We start from the raw sequence: 18779 nt of genomic DNA, 5'->3' as shown, positions 1-18779 counted from the left end.
AAAATTGGAGAATGACCAAAGAGATAACTTAAAAAACAAACAAAAACAAAAAAACATTTATTACATTTATTAGAAGTGAACTAAGTTGAGCGGCTGGTCACACAAACATCCTTTTTTTTCTTTCTTACCTTTCCCTCGGTGGTCCAGGTATGTGGTCGTACTTCAAGTGTACATACTTGACGTAGGCGCAATAGGCGAGAAAAGCGAAAAACAACACAAACAAAAGTAAACCGAGCGCGTGAGTGGTCAGGGTGAGAATAAAAGATAAAAGAGACATTTTAAATTTATAATATATTCGTCCGGATAAAGTTTTTCGGTGTTTTACTAGAGGAGGCACAGGTGGCGGACCGGGGAGAACTCATAGATGTGACGTCATAATAATGCGTCTGGTTTACGGTTGACAGCAGTGGGTTGATTTTTGTTTTTTGTTTTTATTCATCAACTTGGATTCAACTCTAGCTTTGTCAAATACCAAATATTAAAAGATTTGTTAGATTGTGTTATTTTTTTGTTGTGGTCGGCGAAAACGCAAGCACAAGCAAAGCCTTTAAATCCGTAATTGTTCTCATGTTTTCCAGATTACTTTAAAACATTTAAATGATTTGCATTTCAAAAAAGAATTATGTGAACTTCAATTGACTTAGTACAGCTCTGTCTTGCTTCTATTTTGTTTTTTAAACAATGAAGGTAAACATATTAATTTACGAGTTCAACACTGACACCCAGTGGCCACTCTTAATAACTACATAAACAGAAGCGGTCAACGTCTTGGAATTCCAATAACAAAAAAATGTATTACACAAAATAAATCCACAGAAAATTATTGTATATAATCATTTTACAAATTTGTGATATTTTACTTCATGGACCATCCTAATTTATACATTGATATGTGAAAGCAGACAAATAACCTCATTTTGCTATCTTCTTATCTGCATGGTGCATTTGACTGATAAAAAAATGTGTTTTAAAGAATAATTATAGCACTCTATAATATTAAACTATACATATAAAAAGAAAAGCAATAATGACAATCGCTATAAGTGACATATTGATCAGATATCTCACTGTTGCTTAAAAGGTAACAAGACCACCACATAGATGCTAACTGTTAGCCCATGCGCCGATGGAGTTACCGTTTACATGTTAGCATTCACGGCATCACTAAATAGATATTTACCGGTATTGCTTTTTCTAAAATAATGAAAACAATTCAAATAAAAATATACATATTTATTACATGAAAGTGCATTTGTTGCAAGTGATTGAATTGCAGGCAAAACAAAAAAAAGCGCTAATGCTCTAAAAATCATAGGATATATACATGTCAGTGCAATATTTCAAAATAGTGATTATTTTAACAATATTGATGAATAAAGTCTCATGTGTTTCTGACTGGACGGCAGCTGACAAGTTGAACAAAGATTATTGATGGATTTGGCGAAGCTAATCACTCTCGCAGCATACTGGCTCGAAAGTATTTTGCTGCGATGCCGCCATTTTGTGCGTTCACTGGCCGCAGTGCTTCCTGTGTGTGACGGTGCACACCACGCCGCCCTTGGGCCGCAGCGTGCCCAGGTCGCGGATTTCGAAGCTCTGGCCCGGCGTCAGGGCAAACTCGAACCTCTGCAGCAGCTTGGCCATCACCACTTTGGCTTCCATCTGTCGACAGAATACGCCAAGGTACTCACTGCATTGTTTGTTAACGGCTATATTTATTGCAATAGTCGTATTCTTTTTAATCACCTGAGCAAAGTTCTGTCCCAGGCAGGAGCGCGGGCCGAGAGAAAAGGGGAAGTAGCAGTAATAAGGCCTTGCAGCAACAAAAAGAGTCATTATTATTTGAAAAGTACAAAACGATGTTGTAATTTGAAAGTAAAAAAAAAAAATCGACATCTTGCATCTTGAATGTTTATATTTTGTCAAAAAAATGTGATAAAGAATACTGTACATTGATTAGGAATAGCTTGTTAAAAAAATGAAAATATACCAAATTTATGTTTTTTTCTGTATGATTTATTTGAATGATTATTTGTTCATTGATTTCAAAACATTAAAATCCTACTTCTGAAAATAAATCCTAGTTGTGAATGTACCTTTTTACTGATTCTGATAATAAAAAAATTAATAAAAAATAAAAAAGGCACAATAACATGAAAATCAAAATCGTTTTTCAAGCAAAAAATAATTGCGGAGAAAAAAGTGCAATGTAATCAGAATAACCATGTCTTTGTATTATGAAAAAAGAAATACATTTTGTAATTTTACAAAAATGTCATAACAAGAATTAATAATAATAATTTTTAAAAAATCATACTGTAAATTATGGAAATTACATCAAAAGGTTAAAAATAAATAAATAAATAAAATAAAAGGAATTCAAGACACTAACGTTGTTTCGTTAAGAGACAAAGTTTGACTCTTACAAGAACTAAGAAAAAAGAAAGTAAGTAACAAAAAAAAAGTCTTACTTGGGAGCATCCGGATGAAAGCGGTCTGGGTTAAATTCCAGTGGATTTTCAAAGAACTTCTCCAATCTGCTGGATACGTACGAGCTGAACTGAATCACCCGGAAAAAAAAAAAATCCCTTTTACTAATCCTGATTTCACTTTTTTGTTGGGGTAAATGTCAACGCCTTACGATAACGGTGGCTCCGGCCGGAACGTGGATGCCGTCGATGACGAGGTCGTTGACGAGGTCACGGGACGTTCCTGGAGCTGTCGGGTACAACCTTAAAGTCTCTTTCAGAACCTTCAAGTGAAGAACACATTTGAAGTTCGAAAATCGTCTGGATTTTCAAAAATGGAATTGAATGTATGTTCTGGGAAAAAGTTGGGCTATTTATCGGATACCTGTGAGAGGTAAACAAGTTTCCCGAGATCATCGTAGCTAATTTCTCGTTTCATCCCGATGACGTCGTCCACCTCTTGCTGAGCTCTGCAAAAACAAAACGAATAAAAAAAAGTCATTAAAATAAAATACAAAAAACGACAACAATTTAAGTCGATTTTGTTGACTAGCTTTTCTTGTTTCTCACTTTTCCAGGATGTCAGGATGTCTGGCTAGCTCCATGATGCAAAATGCTAGCTGGTTAGCCGTGGTTTCCTGTCCTAGAAAAACAGATTTTTTTTTTAATGGTAACATTCAAGTATATTTTTGTATAGCCTAATAGTTTTCAAATAATAATGCTAGTAATACAGTAATATTTATGAATCACTTTTTTTTTTTAATGAGGTCATACAACTAATTTAAAAAAAATGCAACCATGATAAATGATTTAAAATCAAATAATTTTATACAATGAATACAAATATTTGTACAACTTCAGGGCAAAAATCCAGGCTAATCCGTGAGCACGTCAGGTGAGATTCTTTCTTCCCCTCTGATGTCACGGAATGCCACTCAAAAAGCATCACCATGGCAACATCAACATTAACAGCCCACGTGACTTCAAATCGGATTAAAGTCTCACCGGCGATGAAGAAAGTCACAAAATTGTCCAGCATGAACTCTTCGTCTTCTTTGGTCATGCTTTCCTCTGAAATTCAAAAAAACAAGTCAAATGTCATCCAACAAACCTCATTTCACAAAAATAGAACCTCAGCATTTTGTTTGACAGCAATCTTGTCGATTTTCATTGAGCGGGAGAACGGAATTGGAAAGAGGCGGACCTTTTCCGGCCGACTTGATGATCTGCGTGAGGATGTCTTTGGGCACGTCGCCGCCATTCTGGATGGCCATCTTCCTGTTGTGGATCCACTCGGCGCCGGTGGAGCGCAGCAGCTTGCAGGCGGCGCGCACTTCCTTCACGAAGGCCCAGTTTTTAGGATGGAACTGGAAGCAAGCCACGGGATCATTTGTCAAACGTTTGCATCAAGCGCATTTCAAGATGACTTTTGAGTCTCGATATGAATCATTGATTATTGTGGTAAAAGAGAGCTCGGCGCTATTTTCCCACAATTGTGCAACAGAAGTGGGAGGAGAAATTGGAAAAGTAGAAATTCAACGTAAACCTCAAATTTGAGCATTTTCAATTTTTCAAGTCTTGATCCTGCTATTTATTTATTTGAACTTCGTATTCCTTTTTGGAGCTGCAGCAGGCTGCAATGTATATATTATTATTTCATGCCGTTACCTTATTATTCAATATTATTAATTGGCGATTATGTTTTTTTTTTCAAATGTATTTTAAGTTTTTATTGATTCATTTATGAATTATTGTAACTGTTTTGTCATTTGACTGCATTTGTATTTTTTTATATATTATTTATCTTTATATTTAATAATTAATTAAAATGTTATTTACTTTTTAAAATTGTATTTACTATTCATAGCATTGGTTTATTAAGTAATGTAATTAATTAATTTGCTCTTTACTTTCTTATTAAATGAATAGATTTATTTATTAATCAATATATATATATTTTTTTTAAATGATGTATGGTTTACTGTTTTATTTATTTAAAAAAAAAATACATTTTCTAATTTGTATTTTTTTAATGAACGAATATATTCATGTATTGTATTTATTTGTAAATAGTGTTTATTTAGTTATGCAATTAAAATATGTATTGCTATTTAAAGTGATTTTAATTATTTACTACATTCATTATTATATATAACTATTTTGTGGAGAATTATAGAATGAAGGAACTAATTACAATAATTCATTGGTATGCATTTCAACTTTTTTTTTTTTTAGAAATGTAATTTATTTACCGTTATTTATATCCTCTGGTGCCCCCAACATGGACCCCCTAATCCTGTTGAAGCTTAGGACGCTAAACGTTGCTGTACCTGAAAGAGGGCGTTACGTATGTTGTAGACCATCCCTTGGAGGCACGTCTCGATGGCTTTGGGGAAAGGCGACGTATCCCCCAGGAGCTCGAAATCCATGCCGAACGCCACCTGAAACAACAAACATACACTTTAACAAACAACCTTTAAAAAAAAAAAAACACACAATATTTTTACAGAATAATATTTTGTTAGTCGGTATGCGGCCGACCTTGATGATGACGTCCAAGGTGACCCGGTTGACCAGCTCCAGCATGTGGGATTCCGTCTTTCTGTCAGCGACGTCCGCCAGTTTAGTCATCAGCTTCTCGGCTTGCTCGTTGAACGTGCCCGTCAGACTCCTCAGGTACCTGCGCATGCGTCAACACACTCTTACTCTTACTCAAATGTTACTATTTTTTATTCACTTGAGTGTGAGAGTTAATAGATTTGTTCTTGAGCTTTTTTTCAACACTTTAAATGTGTCGATTAATAATAATTAATGTATATTAGAACAGATTTGTAAAAAAAAAAAAAATAATGCAACACATATCGCGCTTGCACATCTGTGTGTGCAAAGGTGCAAAGAGGAATAGGGGTGGGGCTTGTTTGACTGGATTCTTGTGTGGGTTACTATCAAAAAGGTTGTGTGTGCCACACCCTATTTTACATATTAAAAAAAACAAAAACAAAAAACAGCATTGGTTACTGATTGACAACATAATCTGTGCTCAAGATTATGTTGTGCAAAAGAACTCACAGGCTGCTAAAAGCAGGGTCAATGATCCGCCGTTGTTTATACCACTGGTCATGGTTCCTTGCTGTTACCAGGCCGTTGCCCAAGAACCTGCAAATATTACAAATATATACAGTATATGTAGTGTTATTTTATATTTATTATTATTATTATTATTATTATTATGTGCGTCGAGCTCGATAATTCACCTTTGACCAAACATACTGAAGAGGCTTTTGTGGAGGAACATGTCTTTGGGATACTTGGAGGACATCAACATTTCCTGAATGCATCAAACACAACACACGAGATGAATTTGCAGTGGAGACTGACGACGGTATTTTTAATGTGTTCATGTTTTTATTTATCTATTCCAATGTATACAGAGTTTGCAAATTTTGTCATCATTTTTTTCTGTATACCTTCACCGTTTCTGGGCAGCTCACGAAGACAAGCACGTGATGCAACACATTGAGCTTGTACACTGGTCCATAACGCTCGGCCCTGTCGACGTAATCACATGAACAGTACTGTCCACGACAACAATAACAATAACAACGACAATAATAATAATAATAATAATAATGAATGTTACCACTTCAGAAACACGTCATGTACCAGACCGTCGTTTTTCATTGTCCTCAACAAAATAGGAGAATGACCTAAGAGAACGCTTAAAAACACCAAACAAACTTTTATTAGGTGAACTGAGGTGAACGGATGGCACACAAAGCCCCCCCCCCCCTTCTTCCTTACCTTTCCCTCGGTGGTCCAGGTATGTGGTCGTACTTCAGGTGTACATACTTGACGTAGGCGCAGTAGCCGAGGAAGGCTACAAACAACACAAACAAAAGTAACCCGAGCACATGGGCGGTCAGGGTGGAAATAAAAGGTAAAAGAAACATTTTTTTTTATGTAATTTAAACACGTCCGGATAAAGTTCGTCGGTGTTTCTGTAAAGGGGAGTTGCCGGTTGAAGAACGCTCTACATGTGTGACGTCACAATAATGCGCCTCTCATCGCCAGCTTCTTTATCTCCATGGTGTTATTTGGGGGGCGTTGTTCTTAACTTCGATTTAGCGCTAGTGTAGTAATGTTAGTGAGTAAGTAAAAGTTAGTAATAATAGTATATTAAAAGTCTGGTGAGATTGTGACTTCATTTTAAGTACTTGTGAAAACGTAGGCACAACAAAGTCCGTCAACGTCTAACTATTTTTTTTTTTTTTAAACAATCAGTTACATTAAGTTTAAAATGCTTTAATAACACTCCTTCGTTCTTGTAATATATATATATTTTTAATACTAAGAAACGTAAACACATATACCGTATATATACAGTATACGTGTCCAACACTGCCACCCAGTGGCCAATCAGTAACTGCAACAACTGAAAAGTTTGAAGAATGCAATTATGCATGATGTTATGTAATAAATTGTGTACAAATGTATGATTTTGTACTGTTTAGTTTTCGTAATTTTTTAGTAACATGAAGTATTCATAAGTACAATTGCATGTTTTCACTTCTTTCTCCTGCTTTTGATTGTCAAATCGAACCAAGTGAAATTAAAGTAAGCAAGTACAACAAACGCTGTGCGAGACACCGATGGGTGTCGTGGAGTCCCCGTCTGACTTCAGTGTGAGATCCGGTCCCACTCAGTGATGGGGTGAATGTTTGTCATTCTCCATATGTGCTCTATGACCAACTGGCAACCAGTCCAGTGTGTATTCAGCCTTTCACCTTGAAGTGAACTCCCCACAACCTGTTTACATTTTCACTTAAACAAAGTCCAGACTGTTGTATGTACAAGATATTTAATAGAAAATGTATTGTGATTCATTTTCTAAATTCAAATGTATTTCATGGTTGTTTTGCTGATGAGCTGTGGAAATGGTTTTAAACAGCAGCATCAAAATACAATTCGATATATTGTCAAACAGTACAGATTGTAAACGCTTGACATGCAAAAACAACACAAAAAAGTGCAACCAGTCAGTCGGAACATGACGCGATCAGTCTTACGTCCCCCCCTTAAAAGGTCCTCCGCTTGTGTCCCGTGGAACTTTATGCCGTCCTCTCCCCAGCACGCGGCGGCCATGTTAAGTTTGGGGCCGGGTCGTCACTGCTCCGTTTGTGTGTTATTTTTACCGTGTCACTGCTGTCGCTACTGACATCCTCCTCACATGAAGTCGTCGGAATCGTTGCCTTCCTGCAGAGGGACGGATTTTTTTCAAATATTAGCCTTAGCTTAAGAGTGCAACATCGTTAGCGTGTAGCCAGTTAGTGTATGCGCTCACCTCGTTGGTCTGCATATTTTCGCTCTTCATCAGGGAAGTGAAGCATCTGCTCGAGAGACGACAACACGCGGGGGGAAAAAAAAGAAGATATTAATTGATCTTTCAATGTATATTGGGGAAGGATAAATGAGAAAAATGACAGGTTAATGGCTTGTATTGCTATCGTGTAAAGGTCAAAGGGCACGCCGACAGACTTGAGCTCATCCATCTCCTTCTTCTTCTTCTGTTCCTCCTTTTCGCATCTCTTCTGCTCCTGCAGCTGAGCTTTCTTCTCGTTGCGCTCCTCGCGGTCCCTCGACTCCTTGTCGGCCGCCAGGTCGGGGTAGCGCTCCTCTTTGGTCTTCTCCAGCCGGTTCACAATCTCGTTGACTTTCTTCTCCACGGCCACCGTCTTCACCTGACGTGACAAAAGACAAACACCAGCAGTCGGCAACCAATCCGTGGACACAAAAAAGGTCGGCCTCGAACCGCTGACCTCTTTTTGTCGATGGAAACCGATCTGTCCCACGTCCATGTCTCCAGTCTTCTTTAGGTTGGCCCACGGCGTATAAACCACACTGATGTTGTTCATTTTACTGCCTGCGAGGCGACACACAATCCGCACTCATTGGACATTTTATTAAGAACATTAAATATTTTTTTAATATATTTTTAAATTGTCTATTGACAGTTAGACCTTGAATGCTGTTGTTTTTCACCAGCTGCGCACAGTCTATCAACACCTCAGCAGGAATATCGCTGATAGTCACGCCCTACAACAGGCATTTGAGGAGGCAAAATAACGTATTATGTAAATGAGACAAATTATTAGACAATGTAATCCGTTTACCTTTGGCAAGCGGAGATAAACGTGAGCCGAGGACAGTTTGTCCACATGAAACCTGTCAGAAAATGAAATATTTTGATTACTATGATTAAAAAGCGCCATGATCATTTCAATATGTACAATAAACAAATACAAATATCGTGGAAAACTTCATTTATTTGAGAGCATAATTACATGTCAATAATCAGTTTGGACAATATTGTGATTATTGTGCTTGTGGTGTAACTCACCAGATGTCTTCTGGCCAACCATACTTGATGAGATCTTCGTCTGTGAGTGTAACGTATTTGGTTAAATGAAATTCAACAATCAATACACAACTATTGTGAGTGCAAGCTTACTTTCATACTTGTCCTTTCCCATGTAAATGGTGTAATGAGGCTCCACCACTGAGATGAGGACAGTAAAATTGTGAGCACAAATAAGAGCTAACCAGGCTAAAAGCTAACAAGACTTCGAACTCACCGGCACTTGTGAAGTAAAACACCATTTTTAAGGAGGTAAAAAAATAAAAAGACTAAATAATGAAATATGAACGTATGGCTGCACTCAGCCAACAACAAAAAAATTGGCTTAAAAGTGGAACTATTTCGTGACCGACTTGCTGTCACTTCGCGCATGGAGCGGTGAACCCGGAAGTTGTTATCCGGCGAAGGCGGCGGAAGCAAATTCTACATTGTTTCAACAATAAAATGGGACTGTTCAGATTTTAAAGGTTACTCATTTAAATTGTAACGATCATGATCGTTAGTTGCGTTCTTAATGTTTTGTTTTCAAACAAAGCACCTGAGCAATTTGATCAAATTAATCCCGGGAATTATCCACCAAAATTGCAGAAATATGTTCCTCACAATAAAAGGTACACGTAACATTACGCTTTCAGAGTTATCTGTGAACTGGTTTAGTATTTTTTTGTTGTTGCTTGATTTAAAAAAGCCTTTGCCCAATATTTTACACTCGGGGGCAGGGGGCAAATAATCGACCGGAACTGTTTTATTGTGGCATTTCCCGCGAAACACCGCTTCCGCTTTGTTCTGGAGCGCGCCCTTCAAAACAGATCGAGGAAACGCGGGGAAAGAGAACCGCCAATGTCCCAAATTTCTTTTTTATTATACCAAATTTTCATCACTAAAGGTTATATTATTTCATCAACAACCTAAACGGCGTTTTAGGTAAGACATCACATGTTTGTTTCGTCGTTTGAGATCGCCGGGTTTTAGCAAGCTAGCTTACTTCGAAGCGTTTGAGGTTCACTTGTTCGAAGGATTTATTAACGTACAAATATCAAATAGAAGCGTTAATCTCTTATTTTTTTGTTTAGTTTATATCGTTATTTATTGTTTGTTTCAAACACTTTGTATGGGAGGCCTACGTTGCATTATTTCGTCGAATAATCCCGCCAAATCGTCGCAACTTTTGAGTTTGGCATTACTTGGTTAATATTTACAATGTATAACAATGTATTTTCGAGATAAACATTACGTTAAAACCAACAAACAATCACTAATAAGTTTTATTTCATGTGTGGATGGTGATGCAACGGCCGTGCCAGTGAAAATCCACCTAGCTTTGAAAATTGACAAATACGTAACCTATTTTTCAACGACATTGTTGCGCTACGTAATCATAATTGTCCACACGCAGGCGAAAGATTGAGAAAATGATGCCCATGAGCACTCGGGAGAGAAAGGTGTCCTCTTTGGACTCGGACAGGTGAGCATTTTAACAGCACTTTATGGACACGTGCAGTTTGTGTTAAATCTCTGATGCCTTCGTTTGTCCTGGCAGTCGCCCAGCCAAGAGGAGCGAGGAGGAGGCATCCGAGGTCAAGAGGAGATCTCCTAGGAAGAAGCTGGATGGATTTTTGAACAAAGAAAATTGCCCTTCGCCGAGCAACTCCCCTCGCAAAGCAGCAGGTATGAACGGGCTGGAGGAAGGAAGAACTTTGAGGAATGGGTTATTTTGACAATGCTTCTATCCGTAATTCTTTTTAGGCTCTCCGCTCAAGCCGGCAATTATGACAAGCTCCTTCTACGGGACGAAAAAGAGCGTATATCTCACTCCGCTAGAGAGGAAGGCAGTGAAGGAATCACTTCCTCCTCCTCGTCCTCTTTCTTCTCCGGGACAGGCCAAAAAGGTGGAGAAGAAAAACAAGGTGCCGGCGAAAGGCAAGCAGGTCAAGGCTGCGGCGGGTTCGAGCATGAGAAACTATGCCGGCACCGCTACTAAGGCCATCAGGCTATCCAAGATGAATTGGAGCAGGTTTGTGGAAAACAAGACACTGGTGGAAACTGGCACCATTTTGTTCTTAACCACCACGGGGGAGGGATGGAAATAAGAAGTTTAAATATCCCATTTAAAATTGAGTAGTCTCGAGCTCTCGCAAATTGTGTGACTCAATTTCTGAATTGTACGACCTAGACATCCCCCCCACCCTCCATACTCCAGCAATGCCAACGGAAAGGAGCCCGAGCCCAAGAAGGCCATCACCGTCACCTTCAGCAACATGAAGAAGCCCAAAACCAAGATTTGTGTGGGCGCCGCCTTCTTCAGCACTGCCAAGAAGCCTTCCTCCATGTACAAGAAGGCGTCCGCCGCCAAGGCCAAAAGCAAAGCTGCCAGCAAAACAAACAAGTCCGAGACTCGGGTGGCGGCCCCCCAGCCGGAGAGGAAGCAAGCGCAGAGGAATCCTGTGAAGGTAATCGCGGATGCAAGAGTTTGATTACAAACAGGAAGTGTTCATGAGGAAAAAAAATAAATATATATATATATTTTGTGGGGGTTTTCAGACGGACATCCAGCCCGCGAAGAGAAAAGTGGACGCACCCAGGACAAAGTTTGACCCGACGGAATTGTTTGACAGTGACAGTGACCCGCCACAGAAGCAGCTCAGGTGCTTTTGATGCCAATATATACACTCGCTGGACACTTTATTAGGAACACATGCACAACCCTAACCAGCCTCGGAATGTGCTCTCGTGTGTAGCTTAAATATAGTAACCAAAAACATTAGGAACCGTTCTCATTGTATGTTCTCCGCCTCAGTTCCCCTAAAGCCCTGGCCGAGAATTACCAAATCACAAAGGAGCTAAAAATCGTGCTGAGAAGGACTCCGATTCGGACATCCACAGCCTCGTTGCTCAGTACTCAGGTAGCTTAGCAATTAGCGTAGCGTCACATATGTCCAGATTTGAATTGGTTTTGTTTTCAAAATAGCTACTTTTCTTGACCAGGATGACAGCTCCGAGCCCGCTTGTGACCTCGGAGATGCAAGTTCCAGCATTCCTGCCGCCACGCCGCCCAAAGGTAAAGTGCATTAAACAGCCGATATGGACAAAAGTATTGGGACGCATTAATCAAAGGCCAGACTTTAAAGCATTTCTATTTTCTTCATTTTAACCAAAAATATGTTTTTCCTGTCCAGAATCTGCAGCTGTGTATCCCATCTTTGGGTCCGCTTTCAACCGGTGAGATATAAAATTTTTCCTTGGAATGTTATCTATTTAACTCATTCACTGCCATTGATGGCTATAGACGTAAACAAAACATTTGAACTATTTCTATTAGGTTAACATTTTTTTCCCCACTTTTGTTAACAAAAGTATGAAAACCTAGATTTTTAAAAAATTGTACATTCAGAACAGATGTAAAATTTGCGATTAATCGTTAGTTAACTTGTGAAGTCATGTGATTAATTATAATAAAAAATATTAATCACCTGACGCCCCTAATAAAAATAAATAAAAATAAAATAAGGGGCGTCGGACAATTAAAATTTGTAATCATAATTAATCGCATGACTTTAATGGTTGACTCACGATTAATCACAAATTTTATATCTGTTATAAATGTGTATTGTACATTTATAACAGATATAAAATTTGTGATTAATCTTTTTTTTTTTAAGTTTTCATAAAAAATGAAATAAAAAAGTTAAGCTAATAGAAATAGTTCACCTGATTTTTTTGCGTCTATAGTCGTCAATGACAGTGAATAAGTTAAATTCCGTGATAATCCAACAATGCAATTAAGTGGTTAGTACATCTGTCTCACAGTTATGGATTCCGGGTTTGAATCTTGACACTAACTAAATCTAAATCAAAAGTTAGGGGTCCAGGGTAAAAAAAAAAAAAGTGGATGGATTGATAATCAAACAATGTGTCTCCAAGTTCCAAGAGCGCCCCCGCTTGCACGACTCAGCCGTCGTCTTCATCCACCAAAGAGCGGCCCGCCCGCAGGAGCGCAAAGAAGGAGAGGCACAGCGGCGACCAGCTTATCATCGTACGTCGGCTACGTTTTCACGATGGCGTCGCTGCGTGGTCATTTGAAAAATGTTAACTGTGCTCACCCCGACCAGGACGCAGGCCAGAAGCAGTTTGGCGCCGTCACCTGCGGCTCATGCGGGATGGTGTACAGCGCAGACAACCCGGAGGACCACTTCCAGCACGAGCAGTTCCACCAGTGCCTTCTGGACTCCATCAAGTTTGTGGTAAGGATGTCGGAGGAGACGGACATTCATTTGTCCACGAGGGAGGGACTTTTCAAACCCCCTTTTTTTTTTCAGGGTTGGAAGAAGGAAAGGGTTGTGGGTGAGTTCTGGGACGGGAAGATCATTATGGTCATGCCGGATGATCCCAAGTACGCCATCAAAAAGGTAAATAAGTTTGATTAATCTGTACACATTCATTCCAAGAAGTTTTTTTTTTAAATTTACTTTTGCTATTGAAATTGAAACGACATGGAAAAACATTGCTTTTGCATATTGATACAGCGGAATCTCAACGTTTTAAACATGATACACACTTTTATGCAATATCTATAAAAGTATTTTGTTTTTCAGGCGGAGGAGGTTCGTCGCGTGGCAGACAACGAGTTGGGCTTCCAGCAGGCGACGCTGAGCAGACCCGCGCAGGCCAAGACGTACTTGTTTGTCAACGCCGATCGGATGGTGGTGGGCTGCCTGGTGGCAGAATCCATACAGCAGGTACTTTTGACTTCCATCTAAATGGAAATCTTTGGGGAAAAAAGTTATTCGGGAAGACAACCTTTTTAAGGACAAGATGTCATAAAAAAAAAGTCTTTTTAGAATCCTTTAAAATCGACTTTGACAATGCGGGATTTTTTAAGACTTTTTTTGGGGGCCCTGATGAAAAGTAAGGCCTATCAGATTTATTTAAGACCTTTAAACATTTTAAAGAACATTTTGGTCACTTGTAAGACTTTTTTTATGCTACTGTAGATGTTTTAAGATAATTTCAAAGTCACCTTTATTTTAATGCACTGTATGTTAATTCAATAAAATCCAAAACCTTTTTATGGTCATTTTCATCAAATGGAAGACTTTCTAAAAGCTGTCCTTGTTAAATAGGGGGAAACTTCTGCCATAAAATGTAATTGCACATCCGCTGCAGTAGGTGGCAGTGGTGCTTACCAATTTGAGCTGTGTATATTATACACTACAATACAATATTTTTCTTCTTTCTTGCAGGTGGGGATACAACAAAAAAAAGCACTGTACTCAAGCCACTTTTAACGCTTTTTTTAAAGGCCAATTTAATCAAATAAGGCTTCACCGGTTTAAAATAAATAAATAAATGTAGACCTTGAAATGCCACTTCAGTCAATTAATTTTTTTCAATTTGAAGACCTGATACATTGAAAAGGTAATTTCCAACCAATTTAAGACTAAATGAAAAGCCACCATGATCAAATTGAATTATGGCCAAATGTACCCTAAGACTTGTTTACCAGTTAAAAAAAATTATGAATATTGATTGATACAGCTAAGGTGTTAATCTACTAATTAGAAGATGTTTTGGTCATAAATGGTCAAAGAAAAAGCTGACTGTAAAGTTATTTTTGGGGAAGAAAGTTCCATTTTGCAGCTTTAAGGATTCTGTCACTTTTATGGATCCTTAAATCTGGAAAATCAAATGCAAAGCTATTTAAAGAGCTTAAGACCCGTACCTCCCTCCCGTAGGCCTTCCGAGTGCTGGAGCAGCCGGATCAGTACAAGGACATGACCAAGGACGACTTCATGGACCGGCACCGGGCGTGGTGTTGCTCCGCCGTGTCGGAGAAGGCGCTGTGCGGCGTCAGCCGCGTGTGGGTCTTCAGCCTGGCCCGCCGCCAGGGCGTCGCCCGCCGCATGCTGGACACCGTCAGGTAGCCGGCCATTTTGGGGGCGTCGGCGCTCACAACTATCACAATTGGATCCCGCCGACTCATTTTCCTTCCGTTCAAGGAGCACCTTCGTGTACGGCAGCCACCTGACAAAGGATGAAATCGCCTTCTCCGACCCCACGCCGGACGGCAAACAGTTTGCGACGGCGTACTGCGGCACGCCCGCGTTCCTCGTCTACAACTTCGTCGCGTGAAGCGACCGCCCGGCCGAGCAATCGTTACGCAGAGTGGGAATGGCTCCCGACTTTGGTTTTGACAATGAAAAGAGTCCGTTTGATTTGTATGGACAGTCAGCTTTTCAGCTCAGGGCTACGTGTTGTATATTTGCATCAGTTTTTCTTGCGGATCTTTATATGGAAATGAGTTCCTGTTGATGTTTTTGTTGACTGAGTTTTCCTGTCTTCCTTTTTGAAGTGATGTGTTTTGGGGAGGATTCTATGTTGTAAAAAGTTTAATAAACTGTTGTTTTAATCCCATGGACTTGTTTACTTTTGGACAAAGTGACATTACATGCATACGAAATGGAAGTCAATTATTTTAAGAGTACAATGCAAGTGCAGGATATACAGTAACAGGTTACGACTCCTTGAACATTAGACACGTGGTCAATTCAATCGCAATAGAAGAGTCATTTGAGGTTAACATTGTATAATTCTAAATGTAGATTTGCTAATGAAGCGATAGAAATGTGTTTACTGCGTACAAGAATAACAGCAAATCAGCACAAAGAAACATTTACAAGCGATGTCATCACGACGCGCAAACCTCACAGGCTGCTCTTGTTTTGGTCAAGCTCAGCGTTGCCGCCCAGCGCCTGCACGATCTGCGCGGCCGAGGGTCTCTTCTTGGGGTCCTCCTCGGTGCACACGTAAAAGAGCTCCAGCATCCTCCTGTAGGATTCGCCAAGTGCTTCGGCGTCCAGCGCCGGGCGCGTGCCCAGCCGGGCGAAGTAGGCCTCCTCGTCGAAGCTCTCCTCCATCGACTCGTCTGAAAAAGAGAGATTTTTGGATAATTATGTAGTGGTGAAGCAGCATGTGGCTCATTGTCTCAGGTTATTTTTCTGTTCCAAGATACCACAATAAAGCCGTTTCAACTTATATGCCACCTTAGCCAAGGTAGAGGGAAATATTACAGTAACAAATAGAAATCAGTGTTAGGAAAAAAAATGTAATGAAAAGCCTACAAGAACATCTGAGCTTTATTTGGGGTTCATCAGAGGCACTTTAAATGGCGGCAGGTGTGTGCCACTGCCGACTCCCTTCGAACACGAGTTTGAGTGTGATTGGCTAATTCTGATCACAACCGTAGGCAAAGAGGGTGTGTACACTTGTGCAACCACATTATTTTGGTTATTTTTGTTTTCGCTTTCAATTTTTTATCCATAAAATGATTTGCACAAGTTCTGTCACATAAATAGTGGAGAGAGTTTTGAAAATATTTATTTTGGTCTCATTTTTTCATATCACAAAAAGTGGCTTTTGATCAGGGGTGTGTAGACTTTTAATACCCACTGTATTTTATAAATTATTTGTTATAGAATTAAAATATATGATCAAAAAAAAAAAATTATGATAAGTGTATTCAAATTGTCCTCAAGTGTAAATAAAAGAGAATTAATTAAAGTTGTATTTCTTTTTTTAATTGGTTATCAGATTATTACTAGATGTCAACCTCAGCACCTGTTTGAACAAATAGACACCCCACTTCAAATAAATCCCCTTTTTCCCCCTCCCAAATTAATTTGATAATACTGAGAAATGATCACAACATTCCAGTGAATGAAGAACATTCACAGACATACAATTGATGGCATTGAGCCACATGCTGCTTCACCACACCGTCATCTTTCATCTTCCCACATTATCTTCCAAAGCATCTCACCTTCATCACGCTCCTCATCATCGTCGTCCTCGTCGTCATGCTGCGGCAGGTCCATGTGAGGCATGGCCAGCGTCATCATCTCCCACAGGGTCAGGCCGTAGGCGAAGATGTCGGCCTTGTCTGTGATGTCGCCCCCCTCCAAGGCCTCCTTCGGGTTCCAGGGCTCCGTGCCGATGTACTCCGCCTCCGGGTCCGACACTGACCAAAACACATACACAGATTTCTTTGTGTCACGTCTGAAAGCACGCATTGTGCGTCCACGGCGTTGCGCTACCTGTCATGTTCTCGTCCAGCGGGAGGGACACGCCCACGTCGCAGATCTTGATGGCGTCGAAGTTGCCCTTGACGACCACGTTGCAAGACTTCATGTCGCCGTGCAGCAGTTTTTTCTCGTTGTGAAGATACTGCACGGAGTCGGTGTCATTCATGTTGAGAGAGGTATCTCAGAACTTCTTGTGGAAAAGTGCAAGGCTCGCAATAACATCTCTTGAACACACGTTTTTTTTTTTTACCTGCAGTCCACGGGACACGTGAAGCGCCACTTTTTCAACAATGGCGGCGGGAAAGGCCTGACGACCGTCTTCCCTGCGCTTCTCGATGAGGTCATTCAGCGACTGCTCGCCTCCAAATTCCATGGCCAAACACTTGGAGCCGTCTTTGGCCGTGGCCAACGCTCGGAAACCTGCAGGTTCACACCCGATATTCAGTCATCAATATATACGTACAAACTTTTGACAGGAAACGTCAGTCGTATTTGCCGGCTTGTGACTTTTGGCTCTCACCGACAATGTTAGGATGGTCGATTCCCTTGAGGACCTCTGCCTCCTCCTTCAGACGCTTCTGGTAGACCGCCGCCTGTTTACTGGCACATTTGCTGTTGAGCTTCTTGATGGCCCAGGGTGACGCGTTCATCTTCCCCACTCTGGAATCAAATTGACGAGTTAAGTAGTGAGCCGGTTTTTTTACGTTAAGAAGGCACTTGTCACCTCTCCATCAGGTAGACGCTGACCCCCGTCCCGCAGCCGAGCTTCTTCATGAATGGTGAGGCCGGGATGTTGATGGGGCTTCTTCCTAAGCTTCCAACACTCCTTATTCTGGACATTTGAGGGGTGGTGAATTCTGCCATGCTGTTGAATACAAACACAGGGATAATTTACTATAATTTATAGCAGTTTATTTATTTTCGATAGATGTATTCAAGCCACTCCCATAAGCCATTGACGACTTAGTGACTTAATGTCATGTTTTTATTTTGTGTTGTGCTCTTAGGTTTGCATAATATTATTATAACTCACAAATGAGCACTGATTTTACATGTATGTTACGTAGACCATACAATAGCGTCGCAGACGTCATGACAGCTGACGCTAGCTGTTAGCAACGAAGCTAAAACTCCTGCACAGACTACAAAATGGCGACGAGTTCAAGGCACAGTTAGCACAGCGACTGCCAACGAGAAGTAGCGTTTGAGCGTATTTTGTTCAAATGGGTTTTGTGTTTACCTGTCTTTTTCGCTGAATGGAAACGACTGAGAGGAGAAAATGATCGCGCCGAACTTTCAAAATGTCAACGTAATGTCGGAAGTTGACGGAATCCTCGGAAGGACAAACAGTACTAAAGTCGCTTAAAACCCATTACACCAGCGCACAATTTTTTTTTAAATCTCATTGCAGATTAAGACGCGTTTCAAATCCAATACAGCCTTTAAGATATTAATGATATAATATAAATTTATGTGTCACTATTTTATGGCTTGAAGTTAAATTCGGTTCTGACTCGCCGTAGTTGCCATACAACGTCTGTCCACCAGAGGTCAGTGAAGTGACGGATACTATAAATGCCTTGATTTCTCCGTGATGGTTAAAATAAAATACAATCAAAACAAACACATCCTCCATCAAAATTCTATTTGGAAAATTATCCCTTTGTCTGGCCAACAGACGTTTGTTATTTCATTTACTATGAAAACACTCAACAATGCAGCTATGCTTGTTTTTGTTTTTTATGATGTTATTCTTCAGCCTAGTTTTGTGTGTTTTTATGACCTGGCAGCAATAATAGTTGGATGCGTACACATCTT

General features: G+C 40.0%; 4 protein-coding genes across 4 annotated transcripts; 1 reads left to right on the top strand and 3 right to left on the bottom strand.

Annotated features, from left to right (window-relative positions):
- Positions 1–1218: 1218 nt before the first annotated feature.
- Positions 1219–6667, bottom strand: LOC147158788 (cholesterol 24-hydroxylase-like). Its single transcript, XM_086060945.1, has 15 exons — positions 6270–6667; positions 6109–6186; positions 5936–6017; positions 5723–5796; positions 5538–5624; positions 5010–5148; positions 4799–4909; positions 3673–3835; positions 3474–3539; positions 3039–3111; positions 2854–2938; positions 2642–2752; positions 2472–2560; positions 1747–1813; positions 1219–1662 (listed from the first exon to the last, which is right to left on the bottom strand). The coding sequence occupies exons 1-15, from the start codon at positions 6416–6418 to the stop codon at positions 1510–1512; spliced, it is 1527 nt and encodes a 508-aa protein (XP_085917071.1). The 5' UTR covers positions 6419–6667; the 3' UTR covers positions 1219–1509.
- Positions 6668–7309: 642 nt separating this feature from the next.
- On the bottom strand, positions 7310–9273 carry ccdc25 (coiled-coil domain containing 25). The gene is made up of 9 exons (XM_086061220.1): positions 9101–9273; positions 8977–9024; positions 8866–8905; positions 8639–8690; positions 8486–8561; positions 8285–8388; positions 8004–8206; positions 7810–7855; positions 7310–7721 (listed from the first exon to the last, which is right to left on the bottom strand). Exons 1-9 carry the CDS (start codon positions 9123–9125, stop codon positions 7692–7694), a joined length of 624 nt encoding a protein of 207 aa, XP_085917346.1. The 5' UTR covers positions 9126–9273; the 3' UTR covers positions 7310–7691.
- A 385-nt stretch (positions 9274–9658) lies between these two features.
- Positions 9659–15294, top strand: esco2 (establishment of sister chromatid cohesion N-acetyltransferase 2). Its single transcript, XM_086061817.1, has 15 exons — positions 9659–9807; positions 10280–10348; positions 10424–10551; positions 10630–10897; positions 11057–11333; positions 11425–11528; positions 11681–11786; positions 11869–11941; positions 12060–12102; positions 12805–12916; positions 12993–13124; positions 13200–13289; positions 13476–13619; positions 14616–14800; positions 14880–15294. The coding sequence occupies exons 2-15, from the start codon at positions 10296–10298 to the stop codon at positions 15010–15012; spliced, it is 1848 nt and encodes a 615-aa protein (XP_085917943.1). The 5' UTR covers positions 9659–9807; positions 10280–10295; the 3' UTR covers positions 15013–15294.
- Positions 15279–18288, bottom strand: pbk (PDZ binding kinase). The gene is made up of 7 exons (XM_086061818.1): positions 18202–18288; positions 17686–17826; positions 17482–17621; positions 17212–17381; positions 16974–17103; positions 16700–16897; positions 15279–15805 (listed from the first exon to the last, which is right to left on the bottom strand). The coding sequence occupies exons 2-7, from the start codon at positions 17823–17825 to the stop codon at positions 15585–15587; spliced, it is 999 nt and encodes a 332-aa protein (XP_085917944.1). The 5' UTR covers position 17826; positions 18202–18288; the 3' UTR covers positions 15279–15584.
- Between the last annotated feature and the right edge of the window lie 491 nt (positions 18289–18779).

This window comes from Leptonotus elevatus, chromosome 18 (genome assembly GCF_054856555.1).
Source record: "Leptonotus elevatus isolate MCC_2025b chromosome 18, RoL_Lele_1.0, whole genome shotgun sequence".
NCBI classification, from domain to species: Eukaryota; Metazoa; Chordata; class Actinopteri; order Syngnathiformes; family Syngnathidae; genus Leptonotus; species Leptonotus elevatus.
Note: the sequence above shows the minus strand (reverse complement) of the source record. Positions and strands in the feature narration are given on the sequence as shown.

Bases quoted from the DNA above. Each gene is read 5' to 3' on its own strand.
- LOC147158788 (XM_086060945.1), bottom strand. From the start codon at position 6,418: ATGTTTCTTTTACCTTTTATTTCCACCCTGACCGCCCATGTGCTCGGG. The intron at 6,187-6,269 runs GTAAGGAAGAAG...GGTGTTTTTAAG, and splicing joins CCTGGACCACCGAGGGAAAG to CGTTCTCTTAGGTCATTCTC. The intron at 5,625-5,722 runs GTGAATTATCGA...TAATATTTGCAG, and splicing joins TTCAGTATGTTTGGTCAAAG to GTTCTTGGGCAACGGCCTGG.
- ccdc25 (XM_086061220.1), bottom strand. From the start codon at position 9,125: ATGGTGTTTTACTTCACAAGTGCCG. The intron at 9,025-9,100 runs GTGAGTTCGAAG...TCCTCATCTCAG, and splicing joins GTTTTACTTCACAAGTGCCG to TGGTGGAGCCTCATTACACC. The intron at 8,562-8,638 runs GTAAACGGATTA...TGCCTGTTGTAG, and splicing joins TTTATCTCCGCTTGCCAAAG to GGCGTGACTATCAGCGATAT.
- esco2 (XM_086061817.1), top strand. From the start codon at position 10,296: ATGATGCCCATGAGCACTCGGGAGAGAAAGGTGTCCTCTTTGGACTCG. The intron at 11,334-11,424 runs GTAATCGCGGAT...GGGGGTTTTCAG, and splicing joins CGCAGAGGAATCCTGTGAAG to ACGGACATCCAGCCCGCGAA. The intron at 11,529-11,680 runs GTGCTTTTGATG...TCTCCGCCTCAG, and splicing joins CCGCCACAGAAGCAGCTCAG to TTCCCCTAAAGCCCTGGCCG.
- pbk (XM_086061818.1), bottom strand. From the start codon at position 17,825: ATGGCAGAATTCACCACCCCTCAAATGTCCAGAATAAGGAGTGTTGGA. The intron at 17,622-17,685 runs GTGACAAGTGCC...ATTTGATTCCAG, and splicing joins AGCGTCTACCTGATGGAGAG to AGTGGGGAAGATGAACGCGT. The intron at 16,898-16,973 runs GTAGCGCAACGC...TGTTTTGGTCAG, and splicing joins GCTGGACGAGAACATGACAG to TGTCGGACCCGGAGGCGGAG.